We start from the raw sequence: 19061 nt of genomic DNA, 5'->3' as shown, positions 1-19061 counted from the left end.
GCTGTTCAAGGTATATTCACTTGTATATTTCTCAAGTGCCTTGAAATCAGCTAGTCCCAAACTGCCTACTCTCCCCATTCTCTTCTCCCTCTCAAAGTTCTGTTTTTCCTTCTATTCTTTATCTCAATGGATAGCTCTGTTTATGCTCCTAAAGTCAGAAGTTTTGGAGGCATCCTTGATTGCTTGCAAAATCCTTTTGTTTCTACCTTTTTAATATCTCTCTTTCACATGCTTCTTTCCATTGCCACTATTATTACCTTAGTTGGTTTATTCTTTTATGGTTTCTTGATTTTTGTTACATTTAGATCTCTTCTACTCAAGGGTATAAAAAGATGGAACTCTGTCCTATTTTTTTAATAGTACTATTATGGTTTCAGTTTTTAAAATGTAAGATTCATCTGGCGTTTTTTATTTTAAACTAAGACTCAAGCTTTATTTTTAAAAATAGCCACCCTGTGTCTTACCATTTATTGAAAAGCCCATCTTTACCCCACTGATTTGATATGTTACTGTTACAATTTACCAAATTCCCATTTGGGTGTGTTTTTTTTTTCTGAATGTTCTATTCTCTTCCATTCACCTGTGTATCTGTTCATATGCCAGTACTGTTCTATTTATTGTTTCTCTACAGTATGTTTTCATACTGGGTAGTGCTAATTGTTTATTTTTCCATATGAACTATAGAATCAGCATGTCTAAGTCCCTCTGAAATCTTTTTTATTTTTAAAGATTTTATTTATTTATTAGAGAGAGAGGGAGGGAGAGTGAGTGGACAAGCAGGGGGAGTGGCAGGCAGAGGGAGAGGGAGAAGCAGGCCCCCCGCTGAGCAGGGAGCCCAATGTGGGACTCTATCCCAGGACCCTGGGATCATGACCTGAGCTGAAGGCAAATGCTTAACTGACTAAGCCACCCAGGCACCCCTCCCACTGAAAATCATTATTCATTAAATTTATGAATTAGGGGTGCCTGGGTGGCTCAGTCAGTTAAATGTCCCACTCTTGATCTGGGCTCAGGTCTTGATCCCACAGTCATGAGTTTGAGTCCTGCATTGGACTCCACATTGGGTGTGGAGCCTACTTTTAAAAAAAAATTAAAAATTTATGAATTAATTTAGGGAGAATGGACATCTGTAATATTGTTTTCCTATCCAGGAATGGGGTCTGAATGTTTTTCCATTTATTCAAGTTTAATGTATCTTATAATAGTCTTTCATTGTTTACTATGCCTTGATCTTATATATTCAGATTATTTTCACATATTTTAATTTTGTTGTTGTTGGTAATGCCAGTGAATCATTTCTTCCATTGTTTCTTTTAACTAGATGTGACTGTGTTTTGTATTTTACCCTTAACATTGTCAGGCTCTAATAATTTCTTACTTGGGTTATTGTAAAAGATTAGTAATTGGTCTTCCTTCCTCCATTTCTCCACATTCCTGCCAGTGATTTTTCCAAAACCCGAGGTATTTGTCTTTCCCTTACTTAAAGCCTTTTAACTCTTTAAGATAAAGGTCAAATAAAGAATAAAAGTCAAACTCTTTAGCATGACATAGAGGTTATCACTTGACCCCTCGTGGCATATCATTTCTCTGGTGTCAATAAGAACTATAGCTAGTCTCAATTGTACGACTCTTAATTTTTTATATTTTGAATAATCTAATTTGATGTATGTTAGTCTGAGTGGCTTCTTCAGTCATACCTGTATACACAGTTTCAAAGATTGAATTCACAAATTTACATAAAATTCTTGATTTCACAATTGTGGGTTTTTATTTTTTTTTAGTGAGGATGAGGATGATGACCTTCAGTATGCTGATCATGATTATGAAGTACCACAACAGAAAGGACTGAAGAAACTCTGGAACAGAGTAAAATGGACAAGAGATGAGGTAATTATGTGATAAGGTTTACTAATTTCATACTTGCATTTACTTGTTAATAATAATATTTAATAAAGATATTAAAAGATATTGAAAAGCAAAACCTGAGAAAAGTTATTCATCAACTAATGTGCACATATTTTTCTTCTACCAGAGGTGTGAACAGTGGTTTGATGTTGAGACTGACAGAAACAGTAGAGTAAATGGGAGAGTTTGTATTATAGTGGCTTGTCCTTCTGTAGATGGCTGTCAGATATGACATGAAAGAATTGGAGAGTTATCTATATTTAGAGGAATAGGTGAGGGAGGAAAGCTTTCTAATTTTCATTCCTGTTTTAATAGGATGATAAGTTAAAGAAGTTGGTTGAACAACACGGAACTGATGATTGGACTCTAATTGCTAGTCATCTTCAAGTAAGTAAACTATTATCTTCTATTTCTAACATGGATGATATAGGTAATTGGATTAAATTTGCTGTTTTTCAGAAGTGTGTCTTCATTATTTTATTTATTTATTTTTTAAAAGATTTTATTTATTTATTTGACAGAGAACAAGTAGGCAGAGAGGCAGGCAGAGGGAGAGGGAGAAGCAGGCTCCCCGCTGAGCAGGGAGCCCGATGTGGGGCTTGATCCCAGGACCCTGGGATCATGACCTGAGCCGAAGGCAGCGGCTTAACCGACTGAGCCACCCAGGTGCCCCGTGTCTTCATTATTTTAGACTTAGGTTTCCTTTCTAAAAACATTTCTGTTGTTCTGATCTTCCTATAGTGGTCAAAGGTCAGAAAGTCTGATTTTCTAATAATTAATTTATACAGGGGCCTAAAAAGATTACTAATCTAAAATGAAAATGATGCTAAGTTTGGTTAGGGCTTTAAAATATTTGTTGATAAACGTTAAAACATTTGAAAGAAGTTAAATACATTGAAATCTTTTGGCAGCTGATCAATAAAATCAGAAAAAGATCCGTTGAAAAGTTTGTCATTTAATGTTTGCATTTTAAGGTGTTATTGATTTTTAAAAGAATTATATTTAATTGTTCATCATACTATTCACATACTATTCATTAGTATGTAATTTTATAATTTACAAAGTGTTTTCACATACATTTCTTTTGTTTCTTACTACATTAAAGGTAGTGAGGCAAAATACTCATTTTTGAATTTCTGTTTTGAGTACCATGGGTTTCATAAATCAGGTTACCTATGTTCTTTCTAAGTTGTTATGATGCTTTTTAACATAACCTGAAAATTGAGACGAGATAATGGAAAGAGCATAAGTTTTGGAGTCAGCTCTATTAGCTGTTTGGTCTTAGAAAAATTACTTAACTTTTTTGATTTTCAGCTTCCTTATCTACAATATGTAAATAATAGTACTGTTTTTGTAGTATTTGTTGTGAGAATTAGAAATAACATATATAGGATTTTGGCACATTTCCTGACATTTAGCAGGTGTTCAATAAATGGAAACTAAATTAGAAAAGTTATTTATATTAGCTTTATCAGTTTAACTTAAGTGAAATAGCAGCAAATGAAGGTAAGAGAAATGTTACAGTGACATGCAGGAACTGCCTGATTATTTTGAAGAAAATGATAGCCTTAAAATGGATCAGCATTGATGGTTAGAAGCCATAAATGAAAATCAGCTTAAACATAATTTGAAATCCACCAGGCACAGAGACGGCCACTGGTAAACAACATTATCCATAATCCTGTATATGAACTAATATTTTTGTAAACTCTGAATCAGTCATGAAGTTAAGTGTTTTGTTGTTATTATTATGTATTATTATTATATGTAAGAGTTACTAGGTCATGAATTGACTAAGGCTTCATTTGTTAATGATTTTTGGAATTGGAGATATTTCTACATAAGGCTTTCTTATCCTGGTAAATTCATTTTCCTTTTAAGCTTCAACACTTAAATAATTTAACTGATATGTAATGCACATCTTTCATATAGATATATTTAGTTTTTTCTTAATAACTCAGAGTTCATCATTTATAAAAATCCTTTAAATACCATGCAGTGGTCTAGTAATGCCTTTAGGGGTTTTTAAGTACTACTGTACTATATGAATTCAGATTGCTATGCTATTTGAGTTCATATGTCTGCTTTGTATAGTTTTCTGTCTACTCCTTTTTATTCCTCAATCTTAGATACATTTCTTTATGGCAGTATCTGTGTTAAATAGCTTTGCATTTTGCTACGTTATAAGGTGCACTGCAGAGATACATACTTATAAATTAAAATAATGTATATTGTCTAAGCTCTGCCAAAGGCGTTAATTTAAAAATGAATCGAGACATAGGCATGTAAGATAAATATTACAGTTTAAGGCTTTTCTTTCTTTTTTTTTTTTTTTAATTTGAGAGTGAGGGCATGCATGAGTTTTGGGGAGGGCCAGAGGGAGAGGGAGAAGCAGACTCCTTGCTGAGCAGGGATCCCAATGCAGGGCTCGATCCCAGGACCCTGAGATCATGACCTGAGCCAAAGGCAGACACTTAACTGACTGGGCCATCCAGGTGCCCCAATAAATACTACAGTTTAAAGAATTTTTTTTTTAAGTATTTATTTATTTGAGAGAGAGCGCAGAGGGAGCATGCACGCAGGTAATGACATTCAGCCCAAATGTACCAGGGGACATGAGGAGCTGGGAGAGGTCTGTAGTGAGTGAGTCCAGGATAAGAGCCCAGCAGAGGGATGAAGGGAAAAGGAGCTCCAGAGGGACTCCCAAAGCCACTTCTGACATGTTTGCCCATGATCAGGCTGCTGGAGTCCACCTTCCCACCTAACCCCACATTTCTGTTTTTTTAAAAGATTTTATTTGAGAGAGAGAATGAGAGAACAAGCAGGGGGAGGGGCCGAGGGAGAGAGAAGCAGAAGCAGACTCCCCGCTGAGCAGGAAGCCTGATGATATGGGATTACATCCCAGGACCCTGGGATCATGACCTGAATTGAAGGCAGATGCTTAACTGAGTCACCAAGGCGCCCCCAGTTTAAAGAATGATATTGAATACATTATTCTTGAAGACTTTCTCCTTGAGTTTAGGCTGACTTGCTTTCTGGAAGACAATTATTCAATAACAAAATCATCAATTCTTTCAGAATCGTTCGGATTTTCAGTGCCAGCATCGGTGGCAGAAAGTTTTAAATCCAGAATTGATAAAGGGTCCTTGGACTAAAGAAGAAGATCAGAGGGTAACATGTTCATATTCTTTGTTCCAACTGTGTAGGTGGACTGGCTTTTTTTTTTCCTAATATATTGTTTTGTCACAAAGAATATGTTTAAATCACATGATTTTGTTCTTTGGGTGCTGCTTGTAGAAGAATGAAAGGTGAGTGTCTGGAAATGTAGTTTTTCTGAATTGAGTCAAACCAAGTATAATATACATAGCTTTTTCTTTCTGAGAGTTTGGTTTACAGGAGGAAAAATGCCATCAGCTAAGTCATCTTATTTAGAGCTTAAGTTAGCAGCATTTAGGGTATAGCTTCTTGTTGAAAATTGAGTTAACATTTTAAAAACAATTTTAATTTTTATTTTATCTGATAACATGGTATGTAAGAAAGTCATTCTTAACTATCCCTCTTGACCTGTAATGAGCCCCAAAATAAGTTAGATACCAGAGCATCGTGTTTCTAAAGGGTTGGATGATTTAAAAACTAAGGTAATTCTTTGTGTTATAAAAGTCTGAGAATAGGAATATTGCTGTCCTCTACTAGGAATTGCCCTTTAGTTTATGTTCTTTATGGCAGATACGTTAATGTAGTTGGTGAATTAGAGCATGTTTCTTCCCACTCAAAAAAAAACCAACAACAAAAAAAAAAGTTCACCAGGCTCAGAACTGATCTGCTTTACTTGATGGCCAGTGATAGGTTTTACAATGTGTGATCTGTATCCTTTTAGTGTGAGAAAGGAAGAAATGAAGATAATTTGTAGATCCTTCCTGCTTCCAAACTGATGTATTTGGCTTTCAGCTGAAGCTTTTTTTTAAAAAAAAAACCACAAGAATAGAAAATCTATAAGTCTCAACATCTTTACTGTTGTTTTAAATTAGTTTTCAATGAAAACAATTTAATTTACCATTCACTTTAATTAGCACCTTGTATTTTAGATTAAGTTTTTACTTTTGTACTTGGCAAATGATGAATATGAGACCAATTGTTGTGGTTTGGATTTTAATGCATTGTTTCAAAGTTCTGTCAAGGTAATGCTTTTTTTAATTGAGGTATAATTGACATGTAACACTATGTTAGTTTCAGGCGTACCACATAATGATTTGCTATTTGTATATATTGCTGAATGATCACAACAATGGGTCTAGTTAACATCTGTCACCATATATAGCTGCCAAAATTTTTTTCTTGTGATGAGAATTTTTAAGGTGTCTCTAGGCGGCTTTCAGATGCGTCTTACAGTATTGTTAACTGTAGTCACCATGCTGTACATTACATCCCCATGGATTGTCTATTTTTAAAAAGATAGTGCTTTTTTAAACTTTGTTTTTCTGTTTCTTAGGTTATTGAATTAGTTCAGAAATATGGGCCAAAAAGATGGTCTTTAATTGCAAAACATTTGAAAGGAAGAATAGGCAAGCAGTGTAGAGAAAGATGGCATAACCACCTGAACCCGGAGGTGAAGAAGTCCTCCTGGACGGAGGAGGAGGACAGGATCATCTACGAGGCACATAAGCGGCTGGGAAATCGTTGGGCGGAAATTGCCAAACTGCTTCCTGGAAGGTGCTTATATAAATGTATATGCATTTTCCTGTACTTAAACTTGATCTTCATTAAGTTACTTTAAATATGGTTGCAAGTATCCCCATGACTTTTATTTATAATTGAAATTTAGACAGGCATTCCTTTGGGCCTATTTATAATAAATTCTGTGTAAAGGATAGAATTACTCTTTTAATGAAATATTTTATAGCAGTAATTCGTGCAGTAAAATGCTAAGTCTTTAGATTATGTGAACAGTTAATGTAATCCACAGATTGTTCACATATCAATGCCCGTCAGACAGACCTTCTTTGTACAAACCTGGTTGGAATGGAATCTAAATTGAAGAGATTTCTTTCATATTGGATTCTATGTATAAGACCAGAGAATAGCAAATATATGGGCTGAAATAAACTATGGAAGTTCATGAGCGAAAATGCAATTCTTAATTATGGTATTATTCAAATCATGGAAGTAGTGTGTATATATCCATGTGGCTAAAATACAGAATTTCCCTCAGGGAAAGCGATACACCCCTGTGTACTGTAAGTATATATTGCACTGGTTCAAATGTTTCCTGATTATCTGTAGTACAGTAGACCAGCAACCTTGGGAAAATCCATACCTCATGCATGTCTTTTTATTGCTGTAGTCTCTGTATGGTACTTCATAGTTTATAAAATGTTTTTACCTATATACTTAATTTTCATATACTAATGAAATATGCAAAGCAAACAACGCTGTCTTTTTTTATAGGTAAGGAAATTAAAGTATTGTGTTTTTTACTGAATCAGGTTTAGGAACTTCTGATGTTTTCAGTCTTTTATATATCTTTTTACTGTCCATTTAAGCTAGCCTTAATATAAAGTGCCTTAACACTTTATGTATGTAGTCGATTCTCAGTAAATCTTTGTATATTTTATGAAGGGTGGAATTTATACTACAAGTAATTGTGGGTTGAAGGTTCTCATTTTTATAAAAGGAACTTTAGGTAAAAAGGGAGCCAGTGAACTCTTTTCAACATAGGTATTCTAATTAGTGAAAAAATACTGGGATTCTCTAATTTTTGGTTTGTTTTTCTTGACCATGTTTGTTCCTGGCTTTTAGCCTTTGCCCTATCTATGCCTTTATCTGGAATGCTCTTTTTTTCTTTTCTTGTATGGCAGGTTCATTCTTGTCATTCATTCTTAGCCTCACTGTCACTTCACAGAGGCCTTCCTGGACCACCTATCAAATTACCCTAGTTACTCACTTTTCTTATCCTACTTTAAAGATCTGCATTGCACTGATGTTTTTCTTTGTTTTTTTCCAACTGAAGTGTTTTTGACATGTAATATTATATTATTTTCAGGTATACAACATGGTGATTTAACATTTATATACATTTTTAAGTGCTCACCAAGCTAAACCTATCTACCATCTATCACCATACAAAACTGTTACATATTATTAACTACATTCCCTATGCTGTATATTTTATCCCCATGTCTTATTTATTTTATAGCTGGAAGTTTGTACTTTTAATCTCCTTCCCCTATTTTGCCCAGCCCTCAACCTCCCTCCCCTTTGGCAACCACAAAATTGTTCTTAGTATCCATGAGTCTATTTCTGTTCTGTTTGTTTTGTTTTTTTAGATTCCACAGATAAGTGCAATTCTATGGTATATATCTTTAGCTGACTTTTTTCACTTAACAAAATACCATCTAGGTCCATCCATGTTGTTGTAAATAAAAAGATTTCATTCTTTTTTATGGCTGAGTAATATTCCATTGCATGCATATACCACATCTTCTTTTTCTACTCATCTATCAGTGGCCACTTGGGTTGGTTCCATATTTTGGCTGTAAATAATGCTGCAGTGAACATGAGTGTGCATATATCTTTGTATTAGTGTTTTTGTTTTTTTCAGATAAATTTCCAGACATGGAATTCCTGGATCATATGGTAGTTTTACTTTTAATTTTTTGAGGAACCTTCATACTGTTTTCCATGGTGGCTGTACCTTTTTGCATTCCCACCAAGAGTTCATGAGGGTTCTTTTTTCTCCATATCCTTTCCAACACTTGTTTTTTTTGTCTTTTTTGATAGTAGCCATTCTGACCTGTATGGGGTGATAGGTCATTGTGGTTTTGATTTGCCCTTCCCTGATGATTAGTGATGATTAGTGAGCATCTTTTTAAGTTTATAAGCCATTTATATGCCTTCTTTGGAGAAATGTCTGTTCATGCTCTCTCCCCATTGTTTGATTTTTTTTTTTATATTAAGTTGTATGAGTTCTTTATATATTTTGGATGTTAACCGTTATTGCTTATATCATTTGCAAATATCTCCTCCTATTCAGTAGGTCTTGTTTTGTGGATGGTTTTCTTCACTGTATAAAAAGCTTTTTAGTTTGATGTAGTGCTTTTTGTTTTTGTTGCCCTTTTCTGACAGATTCAAGAAAATACTACTTAGACCAATGTCCAAGAGCTAACTGCCTGTTTTCTTTGAGTAGTTTTGTGGTCTCTGGTCTTATATTTAAGTCTTTAATCTATCTTGAGTTTATTTTTGTATATTATATAAGAAAGTGGTCCAGTTTTATCCTTTCATGTAGTTGTCCTGTTTTCCCAGCACGATTTATTGATAAGACTGTCTTCTCCCCATTGTATGTTCTTACCTCATTTGTTAAAGATTAATTGACTGTATAGGCATGGGTTTATTGCTGGACTCTATTCTGTTCCTTTGACCTATGTTTCTGTTTTGTATCATTACCACACTGTTTTGATTACTATCACTTTGTAACATAGTTTGAAATCTGGGAGTGTGATACTTCAGCTCTGTTCTTCTCTCTCAAGATTGCTTTGGTTATTCAGGGCCTTTTGTGGTTCTATACAAATTTTAGGATTATTTGTTCTAGCTCTATGAAAAGTGCCATTGGTATTTTGGTAGGGATTGCATTGAATCTATAGATCGCTTTTTGTAGTACGTACATTTTAATAATTCTTCCAGTCTATAAGCATAGTATGTATTTCCATTTATTTGTGCTATCTTAAGTTTCTCTCATCAGTGTCTTATAGTTTTCAGAATACAGGTCTTTCACCTCCATGATAAATTTATTCCTAGGTATTATATTCTATTTGATGCAATTGTGAATGGTATTGTTTTCTTAATTTCTTTTTGATAGCTTGTTATTAGTGTATTAGAAACAACAGATTTCTGTATACTGATTTTGTATCCTGTAACTTTACTGAATTCACATATTAGTTCTAATGGTTTTTTGGTGGATTCTTTAGGTTTTTTTTATATATAGTCATGTCATCAGCAAATAGTGACAGTTTTACTTCTTTTCAAATTTGGATGCCTTTTCTTTCTTTTTCTTGTCTGATTGCTGTAGCTAGGACTTCCCAAACTATGTTGAATGAAAGTTGCAAGAATGGGCATCCTTGTCTTGTTCCTGACCTTAGAGGAAGAGCTTTCAGCTTTTCACCATAGAGTATGATGTTAGCTGTGGGTTTGTCCTGTATGGCCTTTATTATGTTGAGATGTGTTTCCTCTGTACCCACTTTGTTGGGAGTTTTTATCATAAATGGATGTTGAATTTTATCAAATACTTTTTCTCCATCTATTGAGATGATACGATTTTTATCCTTTATTTTGTTAATATGGTGTTGATTTATTTTGCAGATATTGAACCATCCTTGTATCCTTAGAGTAAATCCCAATTGATCATGGTATATGATTTTTTATGTATTGTTGAATTTAGCTTGCACTGATGTTTTTCTTCTTATTTATTTTTTCGTTTTTCTATTCTTCCCTCCTTCCATGCTTCCACACTTTCAGTGAGAATGTAAACCTCGTGAGAGAGGGAATTTCTTATCACTGCTCTATCTCCACTGTTTAGAACTATGCCTGACTGACAGACAATTTATCTTTGAATTGAGAAAGTATCTAGTTTCATTATTTGTGAAAATTTGTTTTAAGCACTTTGTACACTTTATACAGTGTTAAAATTTGTGGAATACTTTTTCTTTTTAAATTATACACTTTCATTTCTTAGGACTGATAATTCTATCAAAAATCACTGGAATTCTACCATGCGAAGAAAAGTGGAACAGGAGGGCTACTTACAAGATGGAATAAAATCAGAACGATCTTCATCTAAACTTCAACACAAACCTTGTGCGACTATGGACCATTTGCAAACCCAGAATCAGTTTTACATACCTGTTCAGGCACATATTTTTAATACCTTTATTATTTAAAAGATTTATTTAGTTGTTATATGGGAGGATGATTGATTTCTTAATACAACAGATACAACATATATTAAGGGGAATAGACATTTCAATTTCCAAACTGAAAAAAAAATTATTATAACAAGCAATTAGACCATTAGTGGAGGTTTATCTCTACTTATTTTGATTGATAAATATTTTGGAAACAAACTCATTAAAATGTTTCCTTTTATATGTAGTTTTTATATTATCTAGTTAAGAAACAGTATGTACATTTCCTAATGCTACCATTCTTTGAATCTTCATTTATGATTCAAAGCTTATGGTCATCTGTGCTTTATCATCCATTGTAGTTTCCTTTTAAGAAATATTTTGTGTAATTGTAGTATTGCTTATCTCTAAGAGGTAAGTGTGTATAAAATGGTTTTAAGGAGAAAATAGTCAAAATCCATTCATCATTTTGGGAGGCATGGTAGATAATTAATTGGTTCTTTGATGGTACTCAACTTTGCTTTTCTCCCTAGTAACCAGTCAACTAAGTGATGTCAGTCTTTGTTTAATCAGGTTCATTAGAGTAGAGATTCCCCAAGCTCATGATAGGGCAAGCTCTATTTTCCTTACAGTGCATTTTCTTCTCTGCAAGAAATTAGTTTAGGAGTTTTCATAAGGTTTGTTTTATATTTTTCTGTCTGCCTGTCTGTCATACCATTTTTCATGTTGAGCAATTCTTGGTTCTTATCACATAAAATGTAAAGATTAAGTCAGGACTTAAAAATAGTGTCTACCAAAAGATAAAATTTGTCTGGGTGTTAAAAATCTGTGGTTAGTATGCACAGATTCGATTTGAATTTACCTCATTAAATGGACATTATTTTTTGGACATAATTTTAAAAGAACCATTTTAAAAAACTAATGACATCTTAATTTACAAATAGGAAAACGTATGAAGACGGTATAGTTATCTGCTGATACTCAATACCTTAAGGTTTTTATTGTCTGTTTCTTTACATTTTTCTTTAGAGTCCTAGATTTCAGCACCATAAACTGAAACATTCTGCTTCTGTCTTAGAAAGGTTATCATTTAAATTTATTTTTTTAACTCATAGAAACATAGTTTTAAACATTATTTGGGGTCAAGGGAGTATTTAACAATCTCAATCAAAATATATTGGAAAATAAGGATATTTCTCATACTTTAAGAATCATGTATTATACTTTTAATAATTCTTGAAAGATTTATGCATTCATAATTCAGCTCATTTGAACTACTAAAAAAATCATTCTAATTTTGACTTGAAAGAAAAAATGGATTGGTTTGAAATACTGTCACAGATTTAAATTAAAAGTTTGAGAAAGATAAATTTCTAATTCATTGAAAGTTTAGTGATAACATACAAATCAAGTATTGTGAAAGTTAAGTTCTATGTTAGTAGTTATGTATGGTGATTCTGCATCAGATAGTGATTTAGGTAGGCCATTATGGAAAATAAACAATTTCTTATTTATATTTATTAGGTTTTTAGGTTTTTAAAAAATACCTTTTCATGTTTCTTTCCACCATTGCACACTAAATTTGCATGCAACTTCAAAATTCTTACTATAGATGCTTTAGAAAAGAAAGAAAATAATTCTTAGTCTGTTGTCAGAGTATTAAAAAGCACATGAGTGATTCTGATTGTTTTTCTAAGGCAATAGAATAATAGAAGAAGCCTCCGTTTTCATATCTTTTTACACAGAGATTGGCATGGGGTGGTGGTAGGAGTAGGAGGAATGAATATTGAAAAACTTGCTTTAATCTCTGTCTTTGTGAGTGCTTCATATGGACCAAGCCCTTCCTCTGAAAGATAAGAACACAATTACTTTGTCTTCTTCCAGAGATAGAGCAATCCTTCTAGTAGCAGATTAAAAAAATAATTTGGTGGATATTGTAGATAATAGACTGATTGGCTGATAAATACATGCCAAGTAATTCTCGTATGTCATCCAGGAGAAGATAGGTCTTTCTTATGAGTTACTACTTTTCATTAGTAGATTCTAAGAACAAAGATGTAGTTATTAGAAACTATTTATATAAATGAATTTTCAAAGTTAAAGAGATACTTTATGAGTTTTTAATGCTGATATTTTGTCAAGAGTTTTTATGCTTTGCCTCAGATTTTAAAAATTTATATAGTGCTATATGTATGATACTAATATTTTAATTACTTTTTAGATCCCAGGCTATCAGTATGTGTCACCTGAAGGCAATTGTGTAGAACATGTTCAGACTTCTGCGTTTATTCAGGTAACTTATTTATAGCAAAAAAAGGAAACACTTTCAAACATATATTTGAAAGTCTAATAGTCCTGTTTCCTCATTCATAAAACTAGGACACAAACAATACTATCTGTTCTATTTACTTAGAGTATTATAACACTAAAGGAGAAAGTTTATAAATGGGTTTCAGAAATATAAACTGTACAAATGTAAGGTGGTTGACAACACCAGTAGAGTGGTCCTTTCATTTTTCCAACTTGAGCATTTGGGTTGTAAATGGACATATTTTTCTTAAATTGGATAGAATGTGCATACATATGATTTAATAAAACAGACTCCAGACATAAATTTCTAAATTAATATAGATGATACAAGTTTTTTAATGCATTTAAATTTCCTAATTCTAGGGCTGGCTGGCTGGCTCCGTCAGTAGAGCATGTGGCTCCATCTCGGGGTCATGAGTTTGAGCCCCACGTTGGGGGTAGAGATTACTTAAAAAAATAAAATAATAAATTTCCCAAATCTCTTCTGTTAAATTGAAAATATTTAGATACCAGAGAGATTGTGATATTGAGCATTTGGGATTTAGTTGTATTAAATCAGTGTTATTGGAGAAAATAGATTTTATGTTGCATAGAAGATAAAAATTAGAACACTAATAATAATAATATAATAATAATAATAAAAACAGTTGTTTAAGTAGCATCTCTTATTCTCTTTTATTTAACTTTTTTTTAGCCACCCTTCATTGATGAAGATCCTGATAAGGAAAAAAAAATAAAGGAACTTGAGTTGCTTCTTATGTCAGCTGAGAATGAAGTTAGAAGAAAGCGAGTTTCATCGGTAAGAAATAAGCTTAAGTGTTTAGATTTTGTTAGAATCCTCATGTGCTTTTATTGTTTTCATTAGCATTGACTTTCATATACTAATACATGGAAAGCATATTCAGTATGACTTCAGAATTTAATGTGGACTAAAAATAGTTTTTCTATTTTGCATTGTTGAGGTTGCCTGATTTTGATATACAACTCTTTTGAACATATTTTACAATGTTCTGTATTAAGATGCTTCTTGAGTTGTAAATTTCAAGCAGACTTAAGGTATGATCTTCAATATATATATATTTGTGAAAATGATGTGTGGTTTAGGCTTTGCTTTTATTATGATTTTTGGCTCTGCTTTTATTTTAGACATTCCTTGTAATGATGGCTTTAATAGAAAAAACATTTGAAAAATAAAGAATTTAATAGATGTGTAGAGATTTATATGCTTCAAAATTGCCTTTATTCTGTCCTTGAGCATTTTTTCCTATTTATTATGAATACAAATTTGGTAAATTAGAAAAAAATAATAACTTAAAAAATATAGGGAAAGGGAACATTTAAATTTTATGTTCTTAATAAATTTTTATATGAATATTGATTACCACATGTAAAAACTATTGTCTGGGATTTGGTTGATGGGAACAATTAGGAGTATTAAATTAGGATAAATGGTATTCATTCCAGCTAAGTTAGATAGGCTATGTTAGATGGATTAAAGGAAGAAAGTTTATACTTAAATGACAATTTTAAGTTTAATATCCTGAGATTTTTTTGCATTTTGGAAAGGGTTATTCTTGGTTTGCAGCTTAATGAGGGGACTGTCCATTCAGGGTGACTGAGAACTAATACAAAATTACTAAATAGAATAACCTGAGTTCTTGAAATAGTGTTACAAGGCAACTGGTGATGTCTTTAAACCATTTAAAACAGTGTTAATACAAACAACATTTGTCACCTGTAACAGACAAGATGCATGCCATAGGAGGCATAGTTTTTGTTTTGAAATTACAAAACCCATGGGCAAATAGGAAGACCTGAAGTGTACTTATTTTAAAATTAATTTTGGTTTTATTAAATAAATAGTTATGGTTAGAGAGTGTCCATTTCTAGATAATTATATCTTGTTTAAACCATTTTTTATTTTTTTGATAGTTTCTGTCATTTTTAATTTAACAGAAAGATATAACTAGCTAAAAGAAATGGCATTTTGCATTAAAATGAAGGAAGCTATTAATTTTTTTTTAGAACTTATTTATCTAAAATCCACTCTCGTAAAGATCTGGTTGGAGATTCTAGATTCTAGAGGGAAGTTGCTACACCCAGTGGAGTAGAGTCCATACACATATAAAGTATTTATTCTTAAAAATTACTTGATAATAAATATTGTCATTTTACTGAGTATCCATTATGTTCGACCATTATAGATGTGTTTTATGTATTCTTAGTAATCCTTGTGTTAACTCTGTGAAGTAGGTGGTTTGTTGTTAAAAATTTATATTCAGATGAGTCTGAATGCGACCCTGTGGTTTTTCCACTGGGCCTAATCACCTTTTTGAATCTTTTTCCCACCTCCAAATTTAATTGAAATGCATATGGCTTGGAATCTATCTCTAGAAAGTGATTGTGTACTCGGAAGTTGGCTATGCTAATAAAATAGGAGTGCTTTAATTTCTTTTATTTTGGAGGAAATTTAAAACAGGTGGAACTTATTTTACAACAATGTTGGAAATTTTTTCCACCTTACTTGAAACTTAACATTTTCCTATTGTTGTCTAGCAAACATTTTGCTATTGTTATCTAGTTATTGACTATCTAGCACATTCTAGTAATTTTTATTTTTAAAAATAATAGGTGCCATTTATTGAGTACTTCCTGTGGATGGGACAATGTGCTTTCTAAAATATGGTAGCTACTAGCCCCATTTAATTTTAAATGAAATTTAAAAATCCAGTTCCTCAGTTGTACTAGTCACATTTTGGTTGCTCGTATGGCTAGTGGCTCTCATAGTGAGCAGTTTCAGGTGTAAACAACATTTTTATCACCTCCGAGAGTTCTGGACAGAGAGATATGCTTTACATATTTTTTTTCTAAGTTTTATTGAGATAGGACATACAGCACTGTATGTTTAAGGTGTACAGCATAATGAATTGACTTACATATATTGTGAAATGATAACCACAATAAGTTTAGTTAACATCTGTCATCTAATATAGGTACAAAACAGAAAAAGAAAAGAAAAAGGGAAAAACTACTTTTTTCATATAATGAGAACTCAGGATCCACTCTTAACGACTTTCGAATTACATATTGTTTCTTAACCATGACTCTTCAAGGTCTCCTTTCTTGTTTTTTTATTATGAGATACTAGGAAGCTAAGCTCAAAAGATAAGTAAATTGCCCACTGTACCTCTTCAGAGAGATAAAAATGACACAGTTCCTGACTTCAAAGGATTTACTCTGCAATGAGGACACAGACAAGAAATAGGAAAGAGTGTGATAAAATAAGTCACAGAGTTTTATGGGGGTACCTAAGAGAGGTGTCTAAGGTTTAGGTAGTCAGAGAAGTGTTCCTAGAAGAAATCCTATTTCAGCTCGATCTTGAAAGGCAATGATTATATTCTAGCAAAGTAGATGAGCCAGGACATTATTGTAAGTGAAACAGGTAAAAGTGGATGATCAGATGGAGTACTTTCCAATATTTGAAGTGTATCTTAAATGAAGAATAAAAGTTTTCCCTGGTGTGTGTTGGAGAGGATTCTAGATAACGGGAGCAGTAGTATGTGCAAAGGCATTCTAGGGTCAAAGGCTAACTCGTGTGGGAATTGCAACGACTATAGTTGGGTATTCGGTATTCCCTGGAAGGAGGATGTATGAGTGAAAGTGTTGGGAGATGAAGGGTAAAAGGTAGAGAGAGACCACATTCTGGGAGCTTGAACTTTATGACGTATACATGTACTAGTTTTATCTCACCATGACTTTATAAATTAAAAAAAAAATTTAGTTAGAAAAAAGAAATAGAGACAAGAGGTTTAATGAAAAAATGTTTACATCCATTTTGAGGAAAGACAGTATAGTTGCTACTATATTTTTTAGCTGAAATGTTGTGAAGTATGTTATCCTAGAAAAAAACTCTTACTTAAAATCCAAATTTATGCCTAGGTTGAGAATGACAAATAATACTCACATTTCTTTTGTACTTTTAGCAACCTGGAAGCTTTTCTAGCTGGTCTGGTAGTTTCCTCATGGATGATAGCATGTCTAATACTCTAAATAGCCTCGAGGAGCACACTAGTGAGTTTTACAGTATGGATGAAAATCAAACTCTGTCTGCTCAGCAGAATTCACCCACAAAGTTCCTGGCCGTAGAGGCAAATGCTGTGCTGTCCTCTCTACAGACCATCCCAGAATTTGCAGAGACTCTAGAACTTATTGAATCTGTAAGTTTGAAATTGTGAGATTATCAAAAGCTCAATTTTAGTTATATGGTTTCATGTTCAGAAACTTAGTTTAAGGGACACTGACCAGTTTTATTTTAAACATTCCTTTATATGTCATGCTTGATTTTATTCTGATTTTTTGCAGTGGCTTTTGGGAAAAACAAAAAACTTAAATCTATATCTATCTCAGTATGTACTTTGTCTAAAATTTTTAAAAAATGAAATTTAACTATTTTTTATTATACAAGTTGTACAAGTATATTAGAAAGAGTTGGAAACTAGATGAAACTGTAAAAAAGAAAAATCCTCCAGAAGCCCAGAGTTAATAATTTGAAGTATTTTCTTTCAGGCTGTGTTCTATACATATAAAACATATATGCATGCATATATTTTTAAACCAAAAGATACTCTTAAGTATTTTGTTTGTGGATTTTTTTTCTACATTGTATCATGAGCCTGTCTTTGTTTTCTTAACTATTTTTTAAACTTCAACTTTAATGACTCATTCTATCATATGAATGTAACAAAATTTATTTACTTAGTGTACTCTTATTGAACATTTAGGTGGTATCCAGTTTTTCAGTATTACAAATTACAGAATATATTATGTAAACCTTTGTGTAAAATCATGATTATTTCCTTAGGTTAGACTGAATTTCTGGATCAAAGTGTATGACCATTTTGAAGATGTTCCATACACATTACCAAATTATACTGAATTTGATAGTATTTTTCTGATGTGGAATAGAGTGTGAAGTTTTATGAAGAATTGTATTCTTTGATAATAACTTAATTTATTCTTTTTACTTAAATTAGTTTGACAGTAAGCTTCAGCTACTGAATTAGATGAAATATTATTTCAGAATGTTCCAAATTGGAGTTGTAGTCAAACCATAATCTGTTCCTCTCAAATGGACTTTCTTTAAAAAAAAAGAACAAGAAAAGCCTATTTCTCCTAATAAAAATGAGTAGTTAACTTTGTGAAAGTCATCTTTCTATGTTCGATATCACATTTAGCGAGTTTAAAGCATTAGCTTTAGTTCATTAGTTAAGGATTTATTTTATTGCAGGATCCTGTAGCATGGAGTGATGTTACCAGTTTCAATCTTTCTGATGCTGCTGCTTCTCCTGTCAAGTCCACCCCAGTCAAACTAATGAGAATTCAACACAATGAAGGAGCCATGGAATGTCAATTTAATGTCAGTCTTGTACTTGAAGGGAAAAAAAACAGTTGTAATGGTGCAGACAGTGAGGCTGTTCCTGTAACATCGCCAAATGTGGCCAAGTTTAGCACTCCACCAACCATCCTCAGAAAGAAGAGAAGAATGCAAGTGGGTCAGTCCCCCAGCAGCGAACATAGCGATGGCTCTTTCAATGATGGTGGTAATACAGCACTAAAACACACGCCGGTGAAAACACTACCATTTTCTCCTTCACAGGTAGAGGGTTGTTTTTGTTTGTTTCCAAATGTTGGTGAGCTCGATTACATTAGATCCTTAGTATCCTTACTAGCAGTTTGTTGCTTTGATAACACGTAAAAATGGATAAGGTATTTAAACGTGTACATGAGAGTGCTAAGCTCTAGTAGATTAGAAGCTATCTCATAAAGTGTAGTAGTTGCGTTATAATATCTTAACATTTTTAGAGCTAAAAGGGATGTTTTAGATAAGTAGTTCTACATCTTTATAGAACTCATCAGGAAACAGGCCCAGAAAGATAAAATGGTTTGCCCACA

General features: G+C 32.8%; 1 protein-coding gene across 7 annotated transcripts in view; it reads left to right on the top strand.

The window, feature by feature from the left end:
* The window catches only part of MYBL1 (MYB proto-oncogene like 1), a 38602-nt gene that overhangs the window by 8331 nt on the left and 11210 nt on the right, over positions 1–19061 (top strand). For 5 of the 7 annotated variants that reach the window (XM_025870675.2, XM_025870671.2, XM_025870674.2 and 2 more), the window contains exons 2-10: positions 1782–1887; positions 2221–2292; positions 4984–5076; positions 6395–6615; positions 10631–10805; positions 13021–13092; positions 13804–13908; positions 17093–17326; positions 18397–18765. In XM_025870675.2, the coding sequence (XP_025726460.1) occupies positions 1782–1887; positions 2221–2292; positions 4984–5076; positions 6395–6615; positions 10631–10805; positions 13021–13092; positions 13804–13908; positions 17093–17326; positions 18397–18765 (1447 nt within the window). The remainder of the gene's footprint in view (positions 1–1781; positions 1888–2220; positions 2293–4983; positions 5077–6394; positions 6616–10630; positions 10806–13020; positions 13093–13803; positions 13909–17092; positions 17327–18396; positions 18766–19061) is intronic. The other 2 variants (XM_025870673.2, XM_025870676.2) reach the window with 2 other exon arrangements.

Source organism: Callorhinus ursinus, unplaced genomic scaffold (assembly GCF_003265705.2).
Source record: "Callorhinus ursinus isolate GAN/ISIS: 27379988/994484 unplaced genomic scaffold, GSC_fseal_2.0 scaffold5, whole genome shotgun sequence".
Taxonomy (NCBI): Eukaryota; Metazoa; Chordata; class Mammalia; order Carnivora; family Otariidae; genus Callorhinus; species Callorhinus ursinus.
This window is presented reverse-complemented; position numbering and strand designations above follow the sequence as displayed.